At 41.4% G+C, this 23,233-nt stretch overlaps 1 protein-coding gene across 7 annotated transcripts in view; it reads right to left on the bottom strand.

Annotated features, from left to right (window-relative positions):
* Positions 1-23,233, bottom strand: part of dcaf6 (ddb1 and cul4 associated factor 6) — a 30,040-nt gene that overhangs the window by 3,525 nt on the left and 3,282 nt on the right. Inside the window, exons 2-16 of one of the 7 annotated variants that reach the window (XM_030427714.1) lie at positions 20,484-20,545; positions 18,174-18,266; positions 15,888-16,073; positions 15,673-15,786; positions 14,658-14,793; positions 13,536-13,747; positions 9,493-9,586; positions 8,354-8,473; positions 7,747-8,118; positions 7,206-7,436; positions 4,752-4,811; positions 2,863-3,073; positions 1,419-1,513; positions 716-1,040; positions 570-611 (exon numbers count right to left, since the gene is read on the bottom strand). In XM_030427714.1, the coding sequence (XP_030283574.1) occupies positions 570-611; positions 716-1,040; positions 1,419-1,513; positions 2,863-3,073; positions 4,752-4,811; positions 7,206-7,436; positions 7,747-8,118; positions 8,354-8,473; positions 9,493-9,586; positions 13,536-13,747; positions 14,658-14,793; positions 15,673-15,786; positions 15,888-16,073; positions 18,174-18,266; positions 20,484-20,545 (2,353 nt within the window). Of the gene's footprint in view, positions 1-569; positions 612-715; positions 1,041-1,418; positions 1,514-2,862; positions 3,074-4,751; positions 4,812-7,205; positions 7,437-7,746; positions 8,125-8,353; positions 8,474-9,492; positions 9,587-13,535; positions 13,748-14,657; positions 14,794-15,672; positions 15,787-15,887; positions 16,074-18,173; positions 18,267-20,483; positions 20,546-23,233 lie in introns of all 7 variants that reach the window. The other 6 variants (XM_030427713.1, XM_030427715.1, XM_030427716.1 and 3 more) reach the window with 6 other exon arrangements.

The following is a 23,233-nucleotide window of genomic DNA, read 5'->3' as shown; positions in this document are numbered from 1 at the left end:
AAATGTCATTATGGAGCATGCAGAGAAAGGAGACACAAACCCATGCTGTCGCTGATGCTCATGCTTTGAATCTTGAGTGAAATCTATATGCTGTATTATCAATTCAACCAATGACAAGCTTTGAAAGCAGCCACGATCAAAGCACACCGCCTGTCTGCTCCATCAGAACCGATTTAAGCCTTTCAATATTGTGATGCAAAGTCCGTTAACTACATGACGGCAGTGCCACTAAATAAAAGCAGATGGTTCATGTTGTGTACTTTTCTTTTAGCGAGGTCCTACTGAGGTAATCAACTTCATTTTTTTGGCTTTTTTCCCGTCATGCACACATTCTCTGTTCATTCTCCGTCTCTCCGCTGTTACGCTGCGACCGTCACCACTCGTGGGGTCAGTACTCGCGTGCACATCACTCTCACTCTACAGTCAGCTGTGTGCATATTAGTAACTTTGTGAGTGAAATGACCAAACCAAGACAAAAAAACCGTTATCTTCATTCTACATCAGTTTTAATGCTCTGCTGCATATCACACACCTGACAGGTTAGATGCTTTTTGGTGCAACAACGTTACCTGATCATCCTATCTCCTACTGCAGATCCTCTGGAATTAAATCTATCATGTAGTGAAACAGTCAGTGGCAAGAAACAATAAAAAAATCCTTTAAAGAGGTACTATTAAACAAGAGCGGTGTCTTCATCAAAGAGATGATAACATACCTCTGTCCCTGTCCTCTGAACCTCGTCGACGGGATGAGGATGGGATCGTCGTCGCTGTCGTCGGAGTCCTGGTGGGCCCGAGCAGGCTGACTCTGCCCCTCCTCTCCCTCCTCTCCTGTGGGCTCTGCTCTCCTGCAGCCTCCTGATGTGTCCTCCTCCGTTTGACTCCTCTCCAGAGGCGCAGACGCCACGGCGCCCCCCACGGAGGAGCCCTCCGCCGGGCCCTGAGCTGACGAGCTGCCGAGGGTGACGGAACAGGTGGCGTCACAGGGCGGCTCTGTTGAAGCGGCGGGCACAGTCTGCTGTCCGGAGGACTCAGAGGGAGCTGACGGGAAACATATACATACATTTAGGACTATTTTCACTGTGGTAAGTGGCAGACATGCAGGTGAGCTGTGTGTGTTTATATTAATCGTATGCCGACTGATTTTAGGTTTTTTTTTTTTTTTTACATGTAGTTATTATCAAGCATCTACAATTGTCTCCTCTTTAGGGAGGCAGTATTTCATACAAGAAATACTTTTGTTCATTTGGTTTGTTATTTCACCTCTGACCAATGACTTTTCTTTCTTTTTTGATTTTTTGATTGAGAGTTAAAGGGTAAATCAACACATCCTGATAATTATCTTTTCAGCCTGGTGTTGATTTATGTTTTTTTTAAATGTGATCTGATTTAAACTTATCATGACGCTACCAGACTCACCTTGTTCTGACAATGAACCCTCTCTGCTCTGTACAGCCACAGCTTCCGACGCTTTGGGACCTCCACTGCCCATAGAGCTGGATGTGTTACTGCTCCTGAGGAGGAAGAAGACAAAACAGCAACTCAGATGTTTGACTTTAGTTTTTAAATTGTTCCCACACCTTCTTGAACAACAACTTCAAGGATTTTCCAGGGCCAGTTCCCTCAAATTCAAGGACCCAACACGGCATAGTTTCATTTTTATAAAGGGAACTAGCCGCAGCTACAAAGCATTATCGGTAGATGGTTCTCTATAAACCTCACTTTCACCATGCTGCTCAGTCTGCCACCAGGTTTGATATTCCGCGGAAAAATGAAGGTCAGATTACGACACAAAGGGAGTGCGTCTGCCATTGCAGAACAGAGACAGACACATGGTCACTGCCCGCTGGTAACAATGGAACAACTTGAATAATTGTGGAAACCCTACACTGCAAAAGAAAAAGACTCCTGCTGATGGAGGAGGCAAAGAAGGTGATCAGGGAGAGAGTGATAGAGACCGAGGTAAAACAAAGGTGAATGGACGGGCAATCACTTGATGGAGAGCTCCAGTGTTGTGTTAAAATCTGTTACCCTGTTGATATGCGTTTCCCCTTACCACCAGGACTTGAGGCGTTTTTAAAAGACCGCATTCTTTCTACTCGATCAGTATGTAACAAAACCTTCCTACTTATTCATACAACCGGCAGTTTATTCTGCCTTCTCATAGCACTGAGATCTGGCTTTTTATATCCGATTGGGATTCTCACAGTTGTTTTTTAGCTCTGGACAGTAGCCAGGCTGTTAGCAGTAGCCATGTTGCTAATGTCATCTCCACATAGAAACACTAAGTAAATAATTATCTAAAGAACTTCAATTCCTATTCTTGCAGAAAATTCAAGCTCTATGATCCATGTCTATTTATTATCTATTTTAAAAAATTAAGGCCTTGATTTGCATCCGCAACATTTGAGTCATGCTTAATTGACAAAAGGTAAAAAATTCTGGAACTCACTCATACATTACAGAGTCAGCACAATCTGTTTATTGATTAGATTTTTTTGCTTAGCAAACATTTTCTGTCCTCACAGTCTTTCTCATCCCGTCCTCAGCGAGTGTCTGAGGTTGGCGCTGCCAGGACGGTATGACAGCAGTGTTGACTATGATGCCTGCTACTTACTGTCAACAATTTTGTGCCTCATTTTTTCCTTTTTGATGCCTTGTATACAATTAGGATGAGGTATTGAATGATTTTATTTCTATGCCATCCATTTTGTGAACTGGGTATATGGCAGCCTCTGCAGGGTCCATTGTCACATGCTTGGAGCTCTACAAAGCTGAGGTGCTTTTAATATGAAAATAATAAAATAAATAAATTGGCTCTTAAACTGTTCTTTTATCTCTGCATGCTTGAGCGTTCACTCACCACTCATCAGTGAAGTCCAGCTTTATGGTGCTGGTGGTGGTTCCCTCTGAGCTGTAGTGTAAGCTGAGGACGGGCTCCGCTGTACTGGGTCGACTGGTGCCCGTTGTGGAGGTGGTGGAGGTGGAGGAGGTGGAGGAGGTAGTGGGAGCGCTGCTGCTGACTGGTACTGAAACAGGCTGATCGGGAGTTGAACTTGCAGCTTCTGCAGCTCCTGAGAGAAGAGAGGATGACACACAGGTACAAAATAGCAAGCAATAAGCAAGCATTATTTAATGATGTTGTTATAAAATGTCTGCTCTGCTTAAACCCAATAACTCTGACAAGAGGTTTTAGCTGAGAGTATTGTTCCTGTTGTTCATAGCACGTTACTGATTGTTTAAAATCACACTGGGAACATGCAACCTCCTGTTGCATCACTTCCTTTTGATTAACAACAGAAAACATGCAGCGGACATCAGCAGAAACTCTGCAACAGACATATGGACGACCACCAGCCACAGCAACAAGACACAAACACACGGGGACACAAAATACACACAGGTGAAAGCTCCTGAAGGATCATAACAAACACATTGGCTGGTTATTACAGTCATTCTACAACCTGGTTTATATCAGACTTTTGTGAAAGTTGTTAGGGAGAGTTAGCTTTACCTAGTAAACAAATAAGACACTAATGAAAACTGATGATATTTGTGTATTGTCAAGAGTAACAGACTAAAAGGCTGTCCACACCAAGAACAGCAATTACAACAATAACTTAAAAATGGTCCAAACTCTAACGACAGTTGGGAACGATATCATTGGAATGATAGAAACACTGACAGCCAATCTGAATCCATCTGAAGTTACAGGGCCATTAATACGCCTAATCTCAGGGACATTTTCAGTGCTTCTTATATCGGTTTCTAACTGTAGCCTGCCTATTTTATGCAAGCCAACTGCTAGCATATAGAGGACACTTTTTGGATGGTCTACTCCAGTAACTCAGTCTTGGTCATTTGTACAATTTATTAAACACAACACAATATTAGGTTAAAACCATATCATTCTGTGGGTTTCCTTTTTTTTGTTTCTCTGCACAAGGTACAGCAGTAACCGCTCATTCCTTTTCATTTTCCTTAGCCGCCGGCACAGCGTTGCTCTGTGCCACCATTTACAGACCTTTCATCAGTGTAGATGCTCACATCCTTATCTTTACAGTTTTTTATGATATTAAACTAAAAGATTGGCGGGTTTGGAATGTTGAATAAATAGCGAGAAAACAACAGATTACAGAGAAAAACTAGGTAAAAGTGAGATACGTTTCTTTTCTCGTTTGTTTTATTTTTGATTTGTTGTTTTCTTTTTGGTGTAATTTAAGTACTGGTAGGCACAGTTATATTAACCCGTTAATATTTAATTAAGTCTATTTGAATAATAAAGGGAAAACTTTAAATATTTGTTCAGATGTGTAAGTGTAAATATAAATGTCACTGGGTCGGAGTAAATACCCACTCAGGCTTCACAGGTTAAGGACCCCCACCTGCACCGTGTATACCAAAACTTGATATTGATATTCAGATAACTGTCACAGTAAAGAAAAAACATACTATTATTATGTATATATTATTATTATTATTATCATATAATTTTTTTTTTATTGTTGTTATTATCATTATTATATCCTTCAGTCCAACTGAAACAAGAGACTTGGTTAATCTGTGAGCACTTAAATATGCATCTGGATAATTAAAGGGAATAATTGGAAAGTAAGGTGGTGGAAAGAGAGAAATAAAAAGCCTGACAACAATGGCAGACAGACTGTGCAGAGGTATGACAGGAAGTGTTTATGAGGGAGGGTGAAGACGACACAGCGAGTGGCAGGGTGGGGGGGGGGGGAGAGGACGCACCCTGCTGTTCATCCAGAGTCATGGATCCCAGCTGTTTGTTTACCACAGACGAGGGGGAATCTGGAACACAAATGACACCGACTAAACATCGGACACAGAGGTCAAACCACACAGTCAAGGCGTACTAGGGTTAAAAACTTCATGTTAAAAGGATAAAAACCCAAAACGATCCAATGCCAAGCAGGAGGAGCTGTAAAATCAGCCAGAGGAAAACTAGCATCATCTGATAACAAGAGATCATTTCACACACCTCATGTGCAGCTTTCATAAGCAAAGTGAGTGTCAGAGATTAGTAAGCCTGAACGAAAACAAGAATATAACAAGTTCACAGATGCTCATTACATGTCCTAGCTTTAAATGGTTAATTCCTAGAGCATTACAATAACTATCAAGCCTGAGGTAAGACACCACAATACACCTTACAACTAAATCCTGTTCAAAACTTCACAACAATCCAAATGTGTGCTTGTTACAAACTGAACCTTCACCAACAAACTCTTAAATTACACAAGATTGGTGATACAAAACATTTCAGCCATACAAAAGCTCCAGTTCTTCTACCAATCAGTGTAGCCTGATGTTAACATGAACAATACAAGCAATGGCCCTTAAATTGAAGAATTGTTGGTGTCAGATGCATCAGTGAGCTCAGGAATAATTAAGCCCCAGTTCAACATGTTGTTCACATTCACAATTATCATCTTCAGTTCACCAACAAAAATATTTGCAAGGCGACGGAGGTTAACGCTTTAAAAACCTTTGTACAAACAATAACAACTGGACCAGCATTCTCTCCTTATACTTCCATAAATGCAAACTGCATGAAAGCATAAATGAATATGCAGCAAAACGCACAACACACCATGTGAGCTTATAGGAACTGTCTTTCTATGCCCTTGCACTGTCAGACATGAGTCATTAGGCGGCCGAACCCGCTGTTATAAAGGATAAGCCTGAGAAAATGGACAAGTGACAAGCATCCCTAAAGCACAATGGTCATTAAAAAATACCCTCTTCTCTTCATCGTTACTTTTACTCTGTACTTTTCAACTTTTCTCTATTTGCATATTAAATACTGTTTATAATTTTATGTATCTAAGATACAAGAATTGTGGCGCTTTCTGTAGTATGACAGTGTATTAGGGCCAAAGTAGGTTAAAATAAAACATGGCATGGGAGCTGGCAAAATTCAGAGAAAACACTCAGAGCTTAATGAGACTACAGTAGAAGATTCACGAGGTAAAGACTTTGTGAAACACATTGTGATTGTTTTGGTCGTCAGTGAACCACATGTTTTCGTAAAGGAAATTATATTAGCCAAGAATCACTATATTGTAAGACAGTGCTGGTAATTGGGCCAATTTAGAAGAAAATACCTCATTTTACAGGGAAATTCTTCATTGTCTTGATGCTTGTGATGATATCACAATTCTGAGCATTACAACATAAAAAAATATGTATTTAAAGCTACAATGCACCAATACACTGTTATATTGTAGAGAATTAAACCATTTAGAGCATTTATGTAATAGACACCTATATCTAAAGCCATCACTTTAACAGATACAGTAGATGAAGCCTAGTAATGTTACATATTCCATGCCTGAAAAGGGCTCTGATTCTCAAGTTAAAGTGAGATCAAACCAAAGTGAATCAAGAGTCAACTCAGGCCTCATTACAGAAAGTCTGAAATCCAATCTGAACTCAGCTTGGGACGACATTAAAGATGTTTGGTATACCAGAAACACACTTCCTGAGGGTAATGTTTATTAAGTGATGTTTATCTGTGCTATAATTGAACGCCCGTCTCTTTTTGTCCATTAAAGTGAACTAGCTAGCCAATGACGAGTGAAATGAAACAGCTGTTGCCATGAACACAGGCTGTCTCGTGTACACTGTAATAATATAATATCATATCAAATCGAGATCACATTTCTAGTTATGATGTCTTAAGTTCAGATACCGTACGAGGTCTGAGATAAGACACAGTCATGAGTGTAGGAATCTTTTTTGGACAGGAAAAGGAGTTGGGAAAGCTTTCTGTAATGAGGCCGCTGATCGTTATGTATCACCAAACATGGTGACACAAAAGCAATGAGGACGCCAAAGCAGAGCTCCATACTAGCTGATGCCACTCCAACAGGAGATTAGCAGATGAAAACTAAAGCAACACGTGGAGTGATGATGTGAGAGCAGCAGTTGAGTTAGGGGCTGAAGCAACACAATGACAGCTATGGAGGTTAATGAGTACAAGGTGCATTATCGGGGAATGGAAAGAGGATCACTGGAGGGATTAGTGGTCAGTTCTAGCAGGATCGGGTCTTTCTGGAGCCTAGCAAACAGACATGTCTGCCTTTCCTACATAGAGGGGAAGATGGCAGGGGAGGGGGCCCAGGCAAACAGCCCGTATGAAGGAGGTGCTGCGGGGGCAGGGAGCTCGAAGGGGAGGGTAACCTGTGCAGGGTTGCGTCTCGGCAGCAGCAGCAGAAGAAGCAGCTCTTTGTGACTGTCTCTCAGGGGCTGCAGAGGAAGAAGAGGAGGAGAAGGAGGAGGAGGAGATGGAGGAGGAGGAGGAAGAAGAAGAAGGGGCCGCTCGCGGACCCCGTCCTGGTGGGTCGGCCAGCCGGAGTAACCTCTGCAAACGCCTACACACTAAACTTATGGGCAGCCGATGAGGACCATACTCTGACGGAGAGGCAGAGGGAGAGAGGGAGAGTGGATGAAAGATTAGAAGACTGAAGGGAGGATGTGAGGACAGGAGGGAGCAGAGAGTCTGGCAAATAAACAAGGAGAAGGACAACAGGATGCTGAGGGAAGAGAGAGTGAAGTGAGAATGCTGCTTGAGTGGAGTGGCTCCAACAAACACACACACACGCACACACACACACACACACACGCACTCACATACACAGGGGAGTTGATCTAAGGATACCTACTCGCTGTACTGAGGAGTAACATTTCTGTAACATTTGTGGTGGTTTGTGATTTCATGTACCTGAGAGTGCAGGTTCTGAGGTGGGCGTCGGCGCAGGGGTCCCGCTTGTTTCAGCCTGACTCCTCTGCTCGGAGTCGGGTGAGGTGGTGATGGGGGAGGTGGAAGGGGCCGAACTCTCCACTGATGAAGAGCTGGAAGGAGGAGGTGCTGTGACTGTAGATGAAGACCCTGAGGAGGAGGAGGAGGAAGTGGATTTAGGCATGTCCGCGGTGGCGGCGGTGGCGGTGGCGGTGGCGGTGGAGGCAGCAGCGTCAGGTTCGGTGGGGGCTTCTGGGGGGTCTGTCCCCACTGGCCTCTCGGGGGTGCTGGACACCTGACTGGAGCCTCCTGCAGGGGCAGCTGGAGGATTCGACGCCCCCTCTGGACGGACAGCTGTTCCTGGGACAAGATAAATTAATTAATATTTAATGTTTTTGTAAAGAGAAGACTATAAAGCATGAGCCAATGACTCATTCATAACCCACAATAATAGATGGCTTTTGAAATACACAAAATGCAACAATAAAATACATAGAAAACATCACAAAAGGATGCTATAAAAAAAACAAAACATATAACAAGCACACAGAACAATAATTAAAGAACTTCCACAGGCAGTAGCAGTCACCTCTGGGTCGTGTCTGAGGCCTCGTCCCTCTGCTGCTCTGAGCTTCGCTCGCCTCCTCAAACCAGCGCGACAACATGTCCGACATCCTCTGCATCAGAGACACGTTCGGGCTCTGCTCTCCTACAAGAACATGTTTACAGGTTTTATAGCTGCTTTTTTACAAAACTGGACTTGTAATGGACTCATACAGACACAACAAAGGTGAATATGTTGGGGCAATGTGGCGAAAACTAATTTTAATGACACCATACATCATCCTGCTCACAAGCCATCTCATACAAGATGCTACTATGTGATTTTAACAGCATATTTCAAAAGGCTTCTTTCATAAGAAAATGAAACAGGAACATTTATCTGACCAGAGGCTCATGCTCGTGACAGCACGGGATGTAAACATTCCTGGCATCATTGTTGGCTGAGTTGTAAGGATAGCTAGCTTGGTTAAGTGAGCCTCTTGTCCATGAGTAGATGCTCATTTCCCTCTGAACGGTGATGCTGTCGGTAGGTGTAGTTTTGTTGAAAGAATAGTTCCTACATGACACTGCTCACAATGAGGTCTGTGGATTATCTTGAGTGACCGGGTCATGTTTTCTGGAAAGAGACACTGCTGTTGAATATGTTTTTTCTTTTGGCTCTTTGAGCACCTCGAGCGTTTGACCTGTCTGCGGCCGATATCTCCAAAACTCTGCAACTCACGCGACAGGACAAAGAGCACAATAGGCAAAAGAGAGAGAAGGTGTATTTTGATTTTAAATATTCAGCTGAAGGTTAAGATTTAGATTCGATTTGATCAGGTTGCTGTTTGTCACAGCTGAAGCCTTTAGGTTGACAAGTTGCATTGTTAGGCACAGCTCGATAAATGTTAAATATAAGATGAAGACACATTTCTCTGATCTGATTTTACATCCTCGCAAGAAAATAAAATCATTATATTATAATAAAAAGCCAGAGGGAAAAAATCTAGATGGTACAAAATGAACTTGACGATCATATTTAACAATAAATTCTCAACACGTGGGGGGCTTTGGGAAGTTGTCTCAGAGGCCGGATCTGTACTTTGTAACTCGAGACCTCTGCTTTAAACTACATGAACAGGAAGACACACATGTCAGCTGCACTTCTGACTGATCTGGTCTTACCATCTCTCTCCCTCTCACTCTCAGGACGAGCCCGAGGTCCAGTGTCAGACCAGTCACCTCGCAGACGGAGGCGCTTCACTGGAGGCTGCCTCAGCTGTGGAAACACACACACACACACACACACACACACACACACACACACACACACACACACACACACACACACACACACACACACACACACACACACACACACACACACGTACATGGAGAAAGATTAGCAGTTTGTCAGTCAAAGCATGGTCAAAAATAGCCACGCTGCCAAAGCAAAACACTGCTCGACTCTGTCAGTGTCCTCTTTAAAGTGCCCCCCTCCCTCCCCCTTACTGCACGACTGAGGTTGCCTTCACTTTCCAGTCCCCCTGGCTCTCTCTGCAGGGCAACAGGCTAAGAGCCAGAAATAGAAAAAGGGGGTCTTAGTGCAGGGACTATCAACTGCTTAACTCAGGAAATGTCATCAGGTCTGGATATGGGCTGGAGGTGGTGAAAAGGAGTAGAGGCTGAAAGAGATAGTGGAATAAACCGGAGAGGAAAAGACCACTCGACAAATGAGGTTACAGGTGGAGGAACAGGAGACGGGGGTAACGAGCCTGTGCTTGGCTGTCCCCTCCACCTCAGCCTGAACTATTTTGGACGATGGAGGAACACTGCCTGCGTCGGTAGCTGTATTTGGAAAGGAATGTGTGTGGTGGTTGCATCTCGACACAGCTGAACTCACCACGGGGCTTTGAAACACTGGCACCATGATCCAGCACATTCAGACACACGTGAAGACCAGCAGTAAACACTTCAGGTCAAATCTTTCTGGTTCCTTAAGATTTTCACACTCAGTGTCCTACCTAACAAGTACGGTGACCTAAATACACCGAAGAAAGACTACATCATAACAAACGCTTCAGATTTTAATCAATAACTCGTCATGCGTTTTCTTCCACACTCTCCTCTGTTCTTCAGGGTCGTTTGTTCCCTTCACCGCACTGCATCAGTACAGATTTAGCACTAATGTCCGCAGAGCTCTTAGAGAAGCAGACAGCCACGGCAAGGTCACTTCTTCTGTTTGAATGCAAAAAGACAACAACAACACACCACACCAGCAACAAAATCCTTAGTGCCTGTATGGATGAGTCGCCATGGCTACGTGAAATGTTATGTTTAGTTTGTCTGACACTAAGTACAATTCTATAGACTACAAAGGTTTTAAACATTTGAATGCAGAGTGTACGGCGCAATAGACATTATGTTTAATGGTATGGTCTATACCAGCTCAATAATTCTGTCTGCATCAGTTTATGATACATTTCAGATAGAGCTGAAACTAGTCGATCAGTCTCTTAGTTGATCGACAAAATGGAAATAGAGCATGAATTTTGATACCCCGACTAATTGCGTCAGTCGTTTTATGAAGAAAAATATTGGCTGGTTCTTGCTTTTGTCAGCATTTGCTGATTTACTTTAACAACATATTAATTTGAATATCTTTTAGTTCCATAAGACAAAACAAGCAATTCGGGGATGTCACCTCAGATTTTTAGAACTTGCGATGGGCATTTTTCACTATGTTAGCCATTCTAGCTGTGTGGCTTTTGGCATGGTAATCTTAGTCAGGCAGTCCACCACTTTGGTCCAGACTGAAATATCTCACTGAGTAGCTGATTGATTGCCTTGAAATTCTGTACATTATTGGTACCAACTGGATGAACCTGGCTGACTGCGGTTTAGGGCTGGGCGATATGGCCTCAATTCAATATCACGATATATTGAGCAACTCACCTCGATAACGATAAATGAACGATAAGTAACCCCCCCCCCCCCCCCCCCCCCCCGCACCTAAATAAAAAGGAAAAAAAATCCTGTGTATTTACAGAAATGCCACTTTAAAAGGACTGTAAAACTACATTGTAGTTAAGATTTATATTTTTTATTTAGTAGTTAAGAACAACTGATAGGCACACAATTGAACAGCTGAAAAGCACAGATTACTTTTAACAAGTTTAAAAGTATAAAATATACAGTCCCTTATAAACAAATTCTAAGCTTCTCGCTTTTTTTATTTCTTCGAATTGAATCACGTGGTTGTACTGCAGGTGGTGGAAGAGGTTGGATGTAAATAAACATTTTGAGGACTTCAGAATCAGAATCTAAGACATGAGACAAAATAGTAGAGAAGTTGACATTGCTGCTTAATAATATGTTAACCTCTTGAGCATTAGAGAACTTTTTTTACCACTATTTTCTTTATTATTATATATTTTTGATAGACACAGAATCTGTTTCAGAAGTCAGAGGGTCACATGACATGGAAGCTATTGAGAAAAAAAATCAAGATTTCTGCATATTAATATTCATATAAAATAGAGGAAGCACTAAAGTACAATAAGCATAGCTGTGTCTCATTCGTCCAGTTTACTAATACAATCTGCTGCTGGAGTCACTGGGTCACATGTCATGGAAGATATTGAAAGAACTGCAATTATTTTGTATTAATATATTTATGCTAAGTAATTTGATGACAGTCCCTAAATCAGTTTCCAGCGATTCAGTGCCATGTTCTGGGAGGTGAGCTAACCGTCCTCCTGCTGCTCACACTGGGTGAACCTCAGTAAAGTCGCAGCTGGACCCGAGTAGAGCTTAGAATCAAGCCCGACCCGAGCCCGTGCACGTTGTGTCCGAGCCCGGCCCGACACACTGAATGTAATTATGAGCCCGAGACCGATTTAAACCCGACAACTGTTTAATACGTGGGCTGTTATAACTGACGTTCTCGACTACAATTGCGAGTTGTTTTAACTACAGAAATCTAAATGAATAATGCAACAAGTGCCGCACTTAATGCACTCGACAAAGCCGACAAATGTTATTATCACGACTTGTTTAAAATGGGTCCACAGTCACACCTCCGACTTTCCTCCAAACTTGCTCAAAGTTAATTCTACAGTTTTTATTTTTTTCTTTACATCTTCATGCTCCATGTTGCACTTAAGCTACACAATCAGTGATGCCGGTAACGCGTTACTAGTTTTGTGATTTTCCTTAGTAAAAAATATATATTTTTGCTTTCTTCTTGCGTCTCGGGGAGTGACGTCACGTACGCGAGAAGTCACGTTTTCCAGCATGAGGACACTCACGTGTCAGACCACGCAGACACACAAATGTAAACAACAATGGAGGGAGGAGAGAGATGCGCGCTTTCTAGCTGGAAATACAGTCATTATTTTGAGTGAATAAAAAACAAAACACAAATGTTTGATCAATGGACCGGCCTGGCCGAAGACAGTGGCCTGTTGCAGCCTTTGAACGCAGCATCATTATACAAACTGTCCACAACTCACAGCGAGAGTGGGTTCACTTGATTACTAACCTGGCATAGCTGGTGTTGCATCAGCGGGCGGAGTTTGCCATCAAATTGATGTAAAATAAGCACATCAGTATATGCCGGGGTAGATTAATCAAGTGGACCTAACATGTCCCCTGTCCCTAGTGGATGTTATGCCTATGACACCGAATATACCGACATGGCCAAAATGACGTCGGTTATCGTCGTAAATTTCGGTATAGGTAAATTTTCGGTTTATCGCCCAGGCCTACTGCGGTTATCCTCTGACTTTTCTTCTAGTAGATAATTGGGTCAAATGTTTACCTTCAAAACGTATGACTTCACCATCAGCATCAGCTGTGCTCCGTCTAGTACGAATTAGCAAATGTTAATATTAATGTGAATTAGCTGTTCTTTGTTGATAGTGCTAAATTAAGTCAGAGAATCTGACTTACAATCTGATTTACATTCGTCCTCAGAGGAACATTATTGTCTCAGGAAAAGGAAAGGTAGAGGAAAAAAACAGGGGATCACCAAACTCAGTTTGATTAATCCTCTGGGGACCATGAATGTTTTATATCAATGCACCAAGTAGATGCATTAGGTGGAGTAACTGACCTACAGACTGGCACCACCTTCCATAGAGCTGGTGCCATAGCTAGAACCACACAGAGTTCCTGTTAGGGTTCATTTGATGTGTGTTGTTATGAGAGCCATCCTGTTCGCTCACCTCCTCCCTCCTCTCCTCAGACGGGCCCTTCAGCTCTCGGGCCTGGTCATCTTTGGGATCAAACAGGTAGATGTAATCGGAGGAGTAGCTGACGAGCACCTCCTGACCATCCTCGCTGTAGCAGAGAGACGTTACGCGACACGACTTGTTGGACAGATGAGCGGGAACAAACCTCACGCACATGCCTGTCGTCCCCCGGCCCATGTAGTTACCTAAGGATAAAAGAAGGATAGTGTAAGAGATAGCTACAGTATCAGTGAAGAACATGTAGCTGTGGAGCTGCTCCTGACTATTTTTGGGTGATGTGCTGCAAAGACATGCTTCTGGTTGAGCAGTCATATCTTCAAACATTCTGCTGTGTTACTGTCCCAAGTTCAAGTCTTCTACTTAATCTTGAATTTTACACTTTTTTTATTGTTGTAACACTTCCCTTCTCATTTGTATGCATTTTAAGAGTGAGCAAGTGGATTTCATTAAATTAAATTCTTTCTTGTAATCCTTTTTCATCTGTTTTATTATAGTTTTGATAATTTTAAACCTTTTTTTTTTGCTTGACTGACATCCAAATGCTGTTTTAAATATATTCAATTAGATAAATGCATGCAAAAATTAAATGTTTTACATGATGAGAAAATAGTGAGGGATTTCGATATGAAACACATATTTGTGAAAGAGCCAAGAGATAAATTAATAATAAAACAGGCAAAAACTTTGTGTCTTTTATGTATATTAATGTCTTCACACTTTAAAATGCCTTGTTGTTAGAATACAAATGATGTTTTATATTACAATTATCTCCTGTTTCCTGTCTTGTTTCCACTCTGAGTAATAAAGATTTTTGTGTATGACGGAGTTGCTATAAATAGAGTTTTATTCAAATATTCTGTTTGTCAGGAGCATTTTAGAAGAAATTAATGAAATAATTTTCAATGCAAATGACCCTTTTTTTTACCCTCTCGGGGACATCTGTGGTGACTTTAACTCAACTGTTCCGTTATTCTTGATACTTAATGCAATTAATCAAACCTAAATGCCTAAGAGAATATGTGAATTTACTACATCAAGACCAATATAAAGACAGAGGAGGCTGAGTGAATGATGTGAGCGAGTAGGACAGCCTACCTGTCGCTCTGGTGCCCAGCATGCGTCTGTCGTAGATCCTCACCGAGCTGTCAGAGCAGCCCACAGCCAGGTAGTACGGCACGAGGGGAGAAATGGATATAGAGGTCGCTGCCCTTCGACAGTTTATCAGAATGTCCTGAAATCAAAGCAAACACAATTAGGGACAAATTATAAAGTCTTTTCTGCTAAACTAAAGTCCACAAGCTCAAGAGAGGTGGCATCTTAGGAATCAGTTTTATAAAGTGATATACTTAAAGGAGGTTTAGGCGGCTGAGTAATACAGACAAAATATCCTAACTAGATTTTTAATTGTCCCCCTGTGGACGTTGACTCTTCACACTGACAGGTTATTAATTAAGAGGGGGAAGTAACAGAGTCTGGTAAAAGTACTCTGACAGTTTTAAGGTCACAGGTACTGATCAGGAGCTTGAAATATGAGACGATGCAACTCAATCTACAAGGAACAGCCTCGCACGCACGCACACACACACACACACACACACACACACACACACACACACACACACACACACACACACACACACACACACACACACACACGCAGAGTTCCCATCGACTCAGCAAATTGAATGAATGGCTCCAGGGACAGAGAGCTGTTTGTGAAGAGAGCAGCGCTGAAGACAAACTCATATGTTGGAGATGAATGCTTGACACATCATCAATACCAAATTACTGAAAAAGTCAAAAAGTCAATAAAAAGAGATATAGCAGGGACATCAATTCAATTAATAATACAAGACTAACTGTTTAAGGCCATTAGATTTTCAATAAGACCCTCTTGTAATTAAAAATATGTGCAATACACATCATGATGTTATCATCACTTTAAAGAACTAAAGATCAACATCACTGACCTGAAAAGAAAAGAAAAGAAAAGAAACACCTAATCCTCACTAATCAACATGTAGACAGATCTCAGTGATAAGACCTGCACCCTCACTGCAATTCATGACTCATTATATGAAGGAGAAAATTGTGACGGCTGTCAGCGTACATCTTTGCAGTCTTCTTTAGTGCAGCTCGTCTTCATGCGAAGGTCAAACCATCGCACCGTGCCGTCCTCCCCACACGACAAAAACGTGTAGGGGTCGTTTGGTACCGTCATAATCTGGCAAAAAACAAACAAACAAACACGAGGCTGTGTTAAGGACGCAGAAACCACAAGAGAAAGATGTGTACGCTCTGTGAAACAATTCTCTTGTTCAGTACCTCGTAAGCTGTTCCATAATGGCAGGTGAACTGACACTGTCTGTTGTACTCCGGACTCTTCTCAGTGTGGGTGTAGTAGATGATGCCGTCTCCGGAGCAGGAGACGATCTCCTGACCGTTGGTGTGGGGCATGAACTTTGCACTGAAGATGTTTGCCCGGTGACCTGAACGTATGGACTTCTTGACCTAAAAAAGACAAACAACACATTATGGCGAAGAGATCTCAACAGCAAAACATCCTCTGAGGTCCTTACCATAACCTTAACATAACATAAGTGTTACCATAACAGATGATTGTTGTGTCTCATCCCAAGGTCGTCAAATATTGACACTTTAAGTTGGTCAGCATTTGTGTCAGTATTTGACGACCTGGTGATGAGACTCAAAAATCAACTGTCTTTCTCTAGGAAGTTACATAATGTTGCTTCAGCCATATTATACCTAAACTCATGCTGCCTTCAAGTGCAATCCGTTGGTTACCACGTGGAAAGAAGTATTCATGATATGCTTGATGTTAAAGGAGAACTTCGGTCGATTTAAACATGCAGCTTCATTGCTCAAGCTACCCTTGACTTGCGAGTACCGAAGACGCGAACACATTTGGTCCAGCCATTACAGAGCTCCGTGAACGGAGACTTAGCATTGAACGCTAACTGCATGGGGTCAGAACTTCACGCTGTGTTTTAAGCATCTTAACATGCTCCACATCTCACACCAGAAGTTATGCAACATCAGCAGACACCTTAGCACACAGCACTGTAGCGTGTATGACTCAAAATGAATAAAAAAGTAGTTAAAATAGTGTGTTTGTGCAAGCAGCTACTTACCTGTTTGTTGACATCCGTGTGTTCCGGTAGCTAGACCAAACTAGTCAATCCGTCGAGCGTGCACTTACTCCCTCACTGGCGGAGACGAAAACGTATTCCAGCATTTTCGTGTTTATGTTCATAATGTACATGTCCATGTTACAGCCCGTCATGAGCCATGAGCCTTACAATAGCCTGTTAAGCCTGTTAAGTGCACACTCGATGGATACGCTAGTTTGGTCTAGCTACCGGAAGACGCGGATGTCAACAAACAGGTAAGTAGCTGCTTGCACAAACACACTATTTTAACTACTTTTTTATTCATTTTGAGTCATACACGCTACAGTGCTGTGTGCTAAGGTGTCTGCTGATGTTGCATAACTTCTGGTGTGAGATGTGGAGCATGTTAAGATGCTTAAAACACAGCGTGAAGTTCTGACCCCATGCTGTTAGCGTTCAATGCTACATCTCCGTTCACGGAGCTCTGTAATGGCTGGACCAAATTTGTTCGCGTCTTCGGTACTGGCAAGTCAAGGGTAGCTTGAGCAATGAAGCTGCATGTTTAAATCGACCGAAGTTCTCCTTTAAAGTGGTTAAGTTGTGGGAGCACCGCTGCTTGGCAAGAGTGTCTAGGAGCCACCAAGGCTGACAATATAGCAAGCCACCCAGAGAATGATGTAATGCAGAAAATGCAAATGCATAAAAAAGCAAGCTGAGGCAGCGATAACTTGCAATAAAATTCCAAGGAAAAACTCTACATGATTTAAATTACAATATATTATATTATCATCCACTGGAAAATTTGCCTTGATGGCCCCATTATCTCCGAAAACATCCGCCGACCTGTCACAACTCTTCAGAAAATGTCCTCTTTCCGAGCTGAGTGTACCACAAGAGAGGTTGAAATCATTTAAAGGCAACATCGAACCGTCTCCGACCATCTACCGAAACACATGTATTCATTTGAAAATTTATTCCGGTCCTTTGCAATGTGTTGCCCATAAACAAATCACTGCATGTTTTGATCATTTGGTAAAATATTATTCACAACTACTGGACATGAGATGATTATTTTTCCTTATATGTGGCTCTTTTCTGACTTTATTTAGAAAAAAAAAACTAAAGAAAAACAAATACACTGATATTATTTGTAACCTTTTAACACATAAGAAGAATAACAAAAGCTGTGCTAACCGCTAACATTAACGTCACCACGGATCTAATCTAGAATTAAACCGCCTTCCACTGCAGGTGAACAATCCTTTATGTGTCAGCTTGTTGCTCACAGGTTTGGGTTTTGAAGATTTTAACAAATATTTACCAAATATATCTAAGCTAATCTTTTTACCCTCAAGAAAATCACCAAATACTCCAACTGCCAACTGAGCTACAGATGCAGCTTCATCTGATTTTATCCAACATTCAGACATTGCTAGAAGAGGTGCAAACAACTGTTGTCACTTGAATGATGATGACCTACCTTTTTGTTGTACGGGTTGCTGATAACCAAAAAGGTGTCGTCTGACCCCGACAGGATATATTCACCTGTGTCGTTCCAGGATATCGTGTTGACCTGCAGAGAGACAAGACACAGACATTTACTCAACAGATTATATTTGGGTTAAAAGGATTACTGGATGAATCAATCACAATAACAATCAACAACGATTTTGACATTCGATTCATGAAGTCATTTATCAAGACAAAAATGCTGAAAAAACCTTCTCAGATGTGACAATTTGATGTTTTAATGGATAAAAACAGGTGATTTAAAACATGTTACGGATATAAAACCAGAGGTTCATCCTCTGAGGGGTCGCAAGAATCTAAGGGGTCATGAGATGATTATCAGGGGAGGAAATAAGAAAACACAAACTACTCCTACAAAGAATTACATTTATGTTTCAGAGTTGTCTGCTTTTTTCCAATCTGTGCTTTTGTCTGTGAAATATGCCGTAGTTTTACCACTTCAGGCTTCTAAATCTATTTAAATGAATCAATCTTTAACCAAAAAACTCAATTAAACTCCTCACAACATGCAGCTAGTAATGAGGGGTTGCAAACAGACACTGGTTTGTCTGAAAGGGTCACATGCTGAAGAGTGTGTGTAACCACCGGTCTAAAAGATTTATTGATTATGAAAATAAGTGTTAGTTGTGGCCTCGGGTTTAATTTAACAGGGCAAAAAGATCAAAAGCCCTGAAAAGGAGAAAAAAAAAGGAGAACTAACTAACTCAAAATGTGCTGTACACCCCGACAGCTTCAAAAAAGCTTTAATCAACAACAGAAAAATCCACATCTTCTTGTCCAATTTAAATTATTTTCATCTGAATATTCATTACTGGAATTACCATCACATTGTGGACGCCCAGAAACATAATTGTGATCCGTCCATTCATGAATCTCAAAGTAGAGCACAAGAACAGAGCACAACATTGTGTTTACTGTCACTGTGTGGATCAATATTTCATTAACAGCTGCTTGCTGCAGCCTCAGTCGGTGTTTCATCATCATCACACCTCTGCTTCTCATTTCCACACACTCCCTCGACTGCAATCGGTGGCATCACGCTGCCTGTGGGGGCGAGTTCACTTTACTTTTACCACATCTCGCAGACTGAACTCAACAAACGGGTTTAAAGTCGGTGTCTGTGAAATTGCACATCATCAGAAGAAGGTGTTGTAGTGTGGAGGTGTATCCGTCTTGTGTCTCTCATGTGATAAGAGATGAACAGTCAGCCAGAGGGACAGAGGATCAGGTGATCTGAATGTAGAGCATCATCACGCCTTTTTTTAAACACAGGTCTGAGTAATATGTTACAATAACAAAGAGCTTGTGGAAGTGCCTAGTAAAAGCTACTATGTAACGTCATGTTTCCTAAGATTCATGCTCTACTAAATATACTGTAAGTCTCTCACTCTTTCACCAACAACGGAAAGTTGTGTGACGTGAGGGATTCAGATCGATTGCGAAATGCAACGACTTCCTTGTTTATACTGATTTTGCAATGTTTGGTGTGGCTCTCATTCGCCTGTCAGGCTCCGAGCCACCGCTTCTCCCATCCAACAGCTGACATGGTGGAGGCGTGCTTAGCAACGGAAACAAAAAAATTACTCTGAGCGCCCATCCATTCTTCACTTTAAGCCTTTTAGTTAATACTCCAGTGGTGCACTCTCTGCGAACTATGGCATGACTTCCTGATGAGCCTCTGAGGAGAAGAGATGACACATCATCCACTCCCAAGAACTGGAAGCCTTTATGGGCGAACACATCTTTGTCTCAGAGAATGAACCTGTTGACTACGTCTTTGATTATTAGTTTTAAAGCGGCAAAAAATCCTGACTAATGTCCATCACATTTTACCAGGGCTCAAAGGGACATCTTATACAATTGATACTGACATGACCTTTTGTTCATTAACAAATTGTTTAAAGTTACTAATAGATTAAGCACTTATTCAATAGAAATGTTCCAGGTTAAAATGTTTTTTTGGCGAAGTAGAGTCCGGTGTTGAACTGAAGCCCTCCCTGGTCTTGCATGCTGTGGCTGTTTTGATGTTTTGGCTGATAGCGTGACAGGACATGTGACAGTTCTGTCGGCGTCAGGTTTCTCTGAGGCATTAACCAGCTGGCCTCACGTCAAAGAGACGCTCTCTCCGTCTGACACTTCATGGCTGACTTGGGGAAGCGTGGCATGATGTGTTTTTCTACCAAGACGATACACACTTTTATTCTACTAAGACATGGACTGATAAAAAAGAGCAAACAGATCAAAATGTGGGGGTACTTACACAGCCATCATGTACATTCAGTGTCCCTTCAAGTTTAAGCCTCTGGACAAATTCTCTTCTACCTGTGGAAAGAAAGAAAACAGGTTTAAAAATAAGCCGGGTTATCCATTTATCGATCCATCCAAGCTGTACTGAATAGTCAAAAGCTTAATTTACGCTGACATTCGAATTCTAGGTTGTTGTTGTTTTTTTTCTGCATGTCTCTTAATGCTGTTTAAACCTGACATCTCTGCAAAATTGCAGATAAAGATTAGGCTACACTCCTGTTATTAGTATTGTACTTTTTATAAAATTAGATTCCAGTGGTGGCTGCAAAGGATGGTTTCCAATTCCTGTGATCCGAACATTTCCAATAACTCCATGGCTTTATAAAGAATAAAAGTGAAACAAATTGATCTGATAATTTCCAAAATTCTCAACATGTTCTTGACCTGACAAAATATTCTCCTTCAATCCGTATTTGTAGATGTTTTTCCTTTCCAAAACAACATTTTCACTGCCGTCAAAAAAACACATCTGTATTAACTGGATGGTCCAGAAGCAGCATAAACACATGTATACAACCGCAGTGACTGAAAAATCTATTCCGGCTTTAACAACAATGTAATTTCTTGTCAGGATGATGAGAAGAGGTCGGCAACTATTGTAGTACACAGATCATAAACACTGACTAGATATTCGAAGCTTGAACCTCAAAATCAGCTTGTGAAGGAATGTAAAAAAAAAAAAAAAAAAAGATATTCAGTACAGCCCATCCATCTATATATCTATCTCTGTCTCCATCCATCCATCCGTCTCTCTTTGCACTTGGCTGCACTCTAGTTAAGTGCAGTGGGAGTTCTGTTGACTGGTATAAAATATCACATTGAACATTTGCATTCAGTATATCCGTAGCCTGTGCTGTATTATTAATGCAGAGGAAGCCTCCCCTGGGCCAGCAGATGAAAAAGAGAAGGAGAAATGTTGGGGCTGCCATGAGAGGAGAGAATAAATGCAGGAAAAATGGTCTGATAGGTCCGTGGTAGTTAGTAATTAGAAACTCTGATATGAGTTCCGCTCATCTTTCTGCTGTGTCATGAAATGGGTGAAAAACACCTCTGTGAAGCTCTCGGGAGATTTAACTGTCAATAACAATTAAAAAATAAGATCGGCAGGGGATTTTTGTGAGTTAGAAACATTAAGCAAACTCATGAGAAGGAGCACCGCCAGGATGATACAACATATCACATTTGTAAGTAAGATTTTTGTGAGGTTTTCTTTCCTTCGAAGGGTGTTTACTGGTCTTATCAATAATCAACAACTGTGGAAGATGTTCGTTCACACCTGAGCTGCCACCTGCTTGAAACTGAAGGACCTAAAGTGAAACACTGAGACAGAACTCGCTCTGAGGTGAGCCTGACACTCTGCTGTTATTTTCCATTTAGAACGAGGCAGGGAAACTAAAAAACAAAAAACACAAATTAAATGACAACTAATAAGCTATTCAGTGATGAAATATTGCTCATCATGCTGCCACTTCTTCTTGGAGTGACCTACTGAAGGACCTGAAATTGTCAGAATTGATTATTATAGGGGAATTTGAATTGATCATGAAAACAGTAATCCTGTGGTTGCTCCAAAATCTCCACTGAACTTAGAATTTTCCTTTTGTTTAAAATTTAGCTGGATGTTTTTGTTTCTGTACGTTTGCATTGTGTTTACAGTTACGCAACAATGTTCATGCTCCCCACTTGAAAAAAGTGATTTCAATCTCAAAGAGTCTTTTACCTGGTTAAATAAACAATACGCCTTTATAACGCTTTTGAGTTTCAAATTGCTCTGACAGACTTTTTCCACACAGGTGTAGTGTTGCAGTGTGTTCACACTGTAAAAGCGATGAAAACAAACAAACCAAAGAAAAAGTCAGTGTGCTCAGAACAGTCAGCATGTAGACTGAAAAAAAAAAAACCTTCATCTTTGAGAGGCTGTTGACACTGTTCTCCCACAATGCAATGCACAATGTGAAGTTGAGGAGCTACTCATAGCAGCTAAAAATGAAACAATTCAAGGAACATCTTCAGAAAACCAAAAATAGAAAAACAGGCACATTTTTGCTGCATCTTTTTTTATTTTATTTTAAGTAGGTGATTTCTCATATTCTAATTGTAAAAACAATATTCTATTGACGATTTGGATATTACATTCTGAATAATACGATTGGACTGGGACACAGCGATAGTCCTCAATATGACAAAGGTCCTGGGAAAATGGCATCTAGGTTATAAATGCTATTCGTTCACTGTGAGAGAGTTACGGCTCTTCTAGGTGCAGCTACCTTCCTTCATTCAACGTGTCTCTGCTTTAAAAAGGAGTAGCTGTGAAAGCCAGGTGCTCTGTATTCAAATGAGAGCTTTGACCTGCCCTGACAGGTTTTAGGAGTGTTGCAGCAGGAGCTTGAATTTGTTTTCTGTTTAACATAAATGGCAGCTATAGCCCCCCTTAAGCTCCCGATCGCAAACAAAACTGTAATGCCACGAATGAAAAAATCTTGACCTAATTATGTGAAAATCTTCCCTCAGCAGTCGTGTACAGACCGCCCACACAAGACGTGCACATTTGGTATCTGTGTGCCTGTCACAGTAATGACGTTGTTTATTTATTGTATATATCTTATCAGCATGTCGAAGTTGTGCGAATGATCATTTTTGCTGACCAACATTTTAGTCGACATGATGCCAGAATATTCTGCAGGGTTTTTATTACTATTACTA

This window comes from Sparus aurata, chromosome 9 (genome assembly GCF_900880675.1).
Source record: "Sparus aurata chromosome 9, fSpaAur1.1, whole genome shotgun sequence".
Lineage (NCBI taxonomy): Eukaryota > Metazoa > Chordata > Actinopteri > Spariformes > Sparidae > Sparus > Sparus aurata.
The sequence above is the reverse complement of the archived record's forward strand: the minus strand, read 5'-3'. Positions and strand labels throughout refer to the sequence as shown.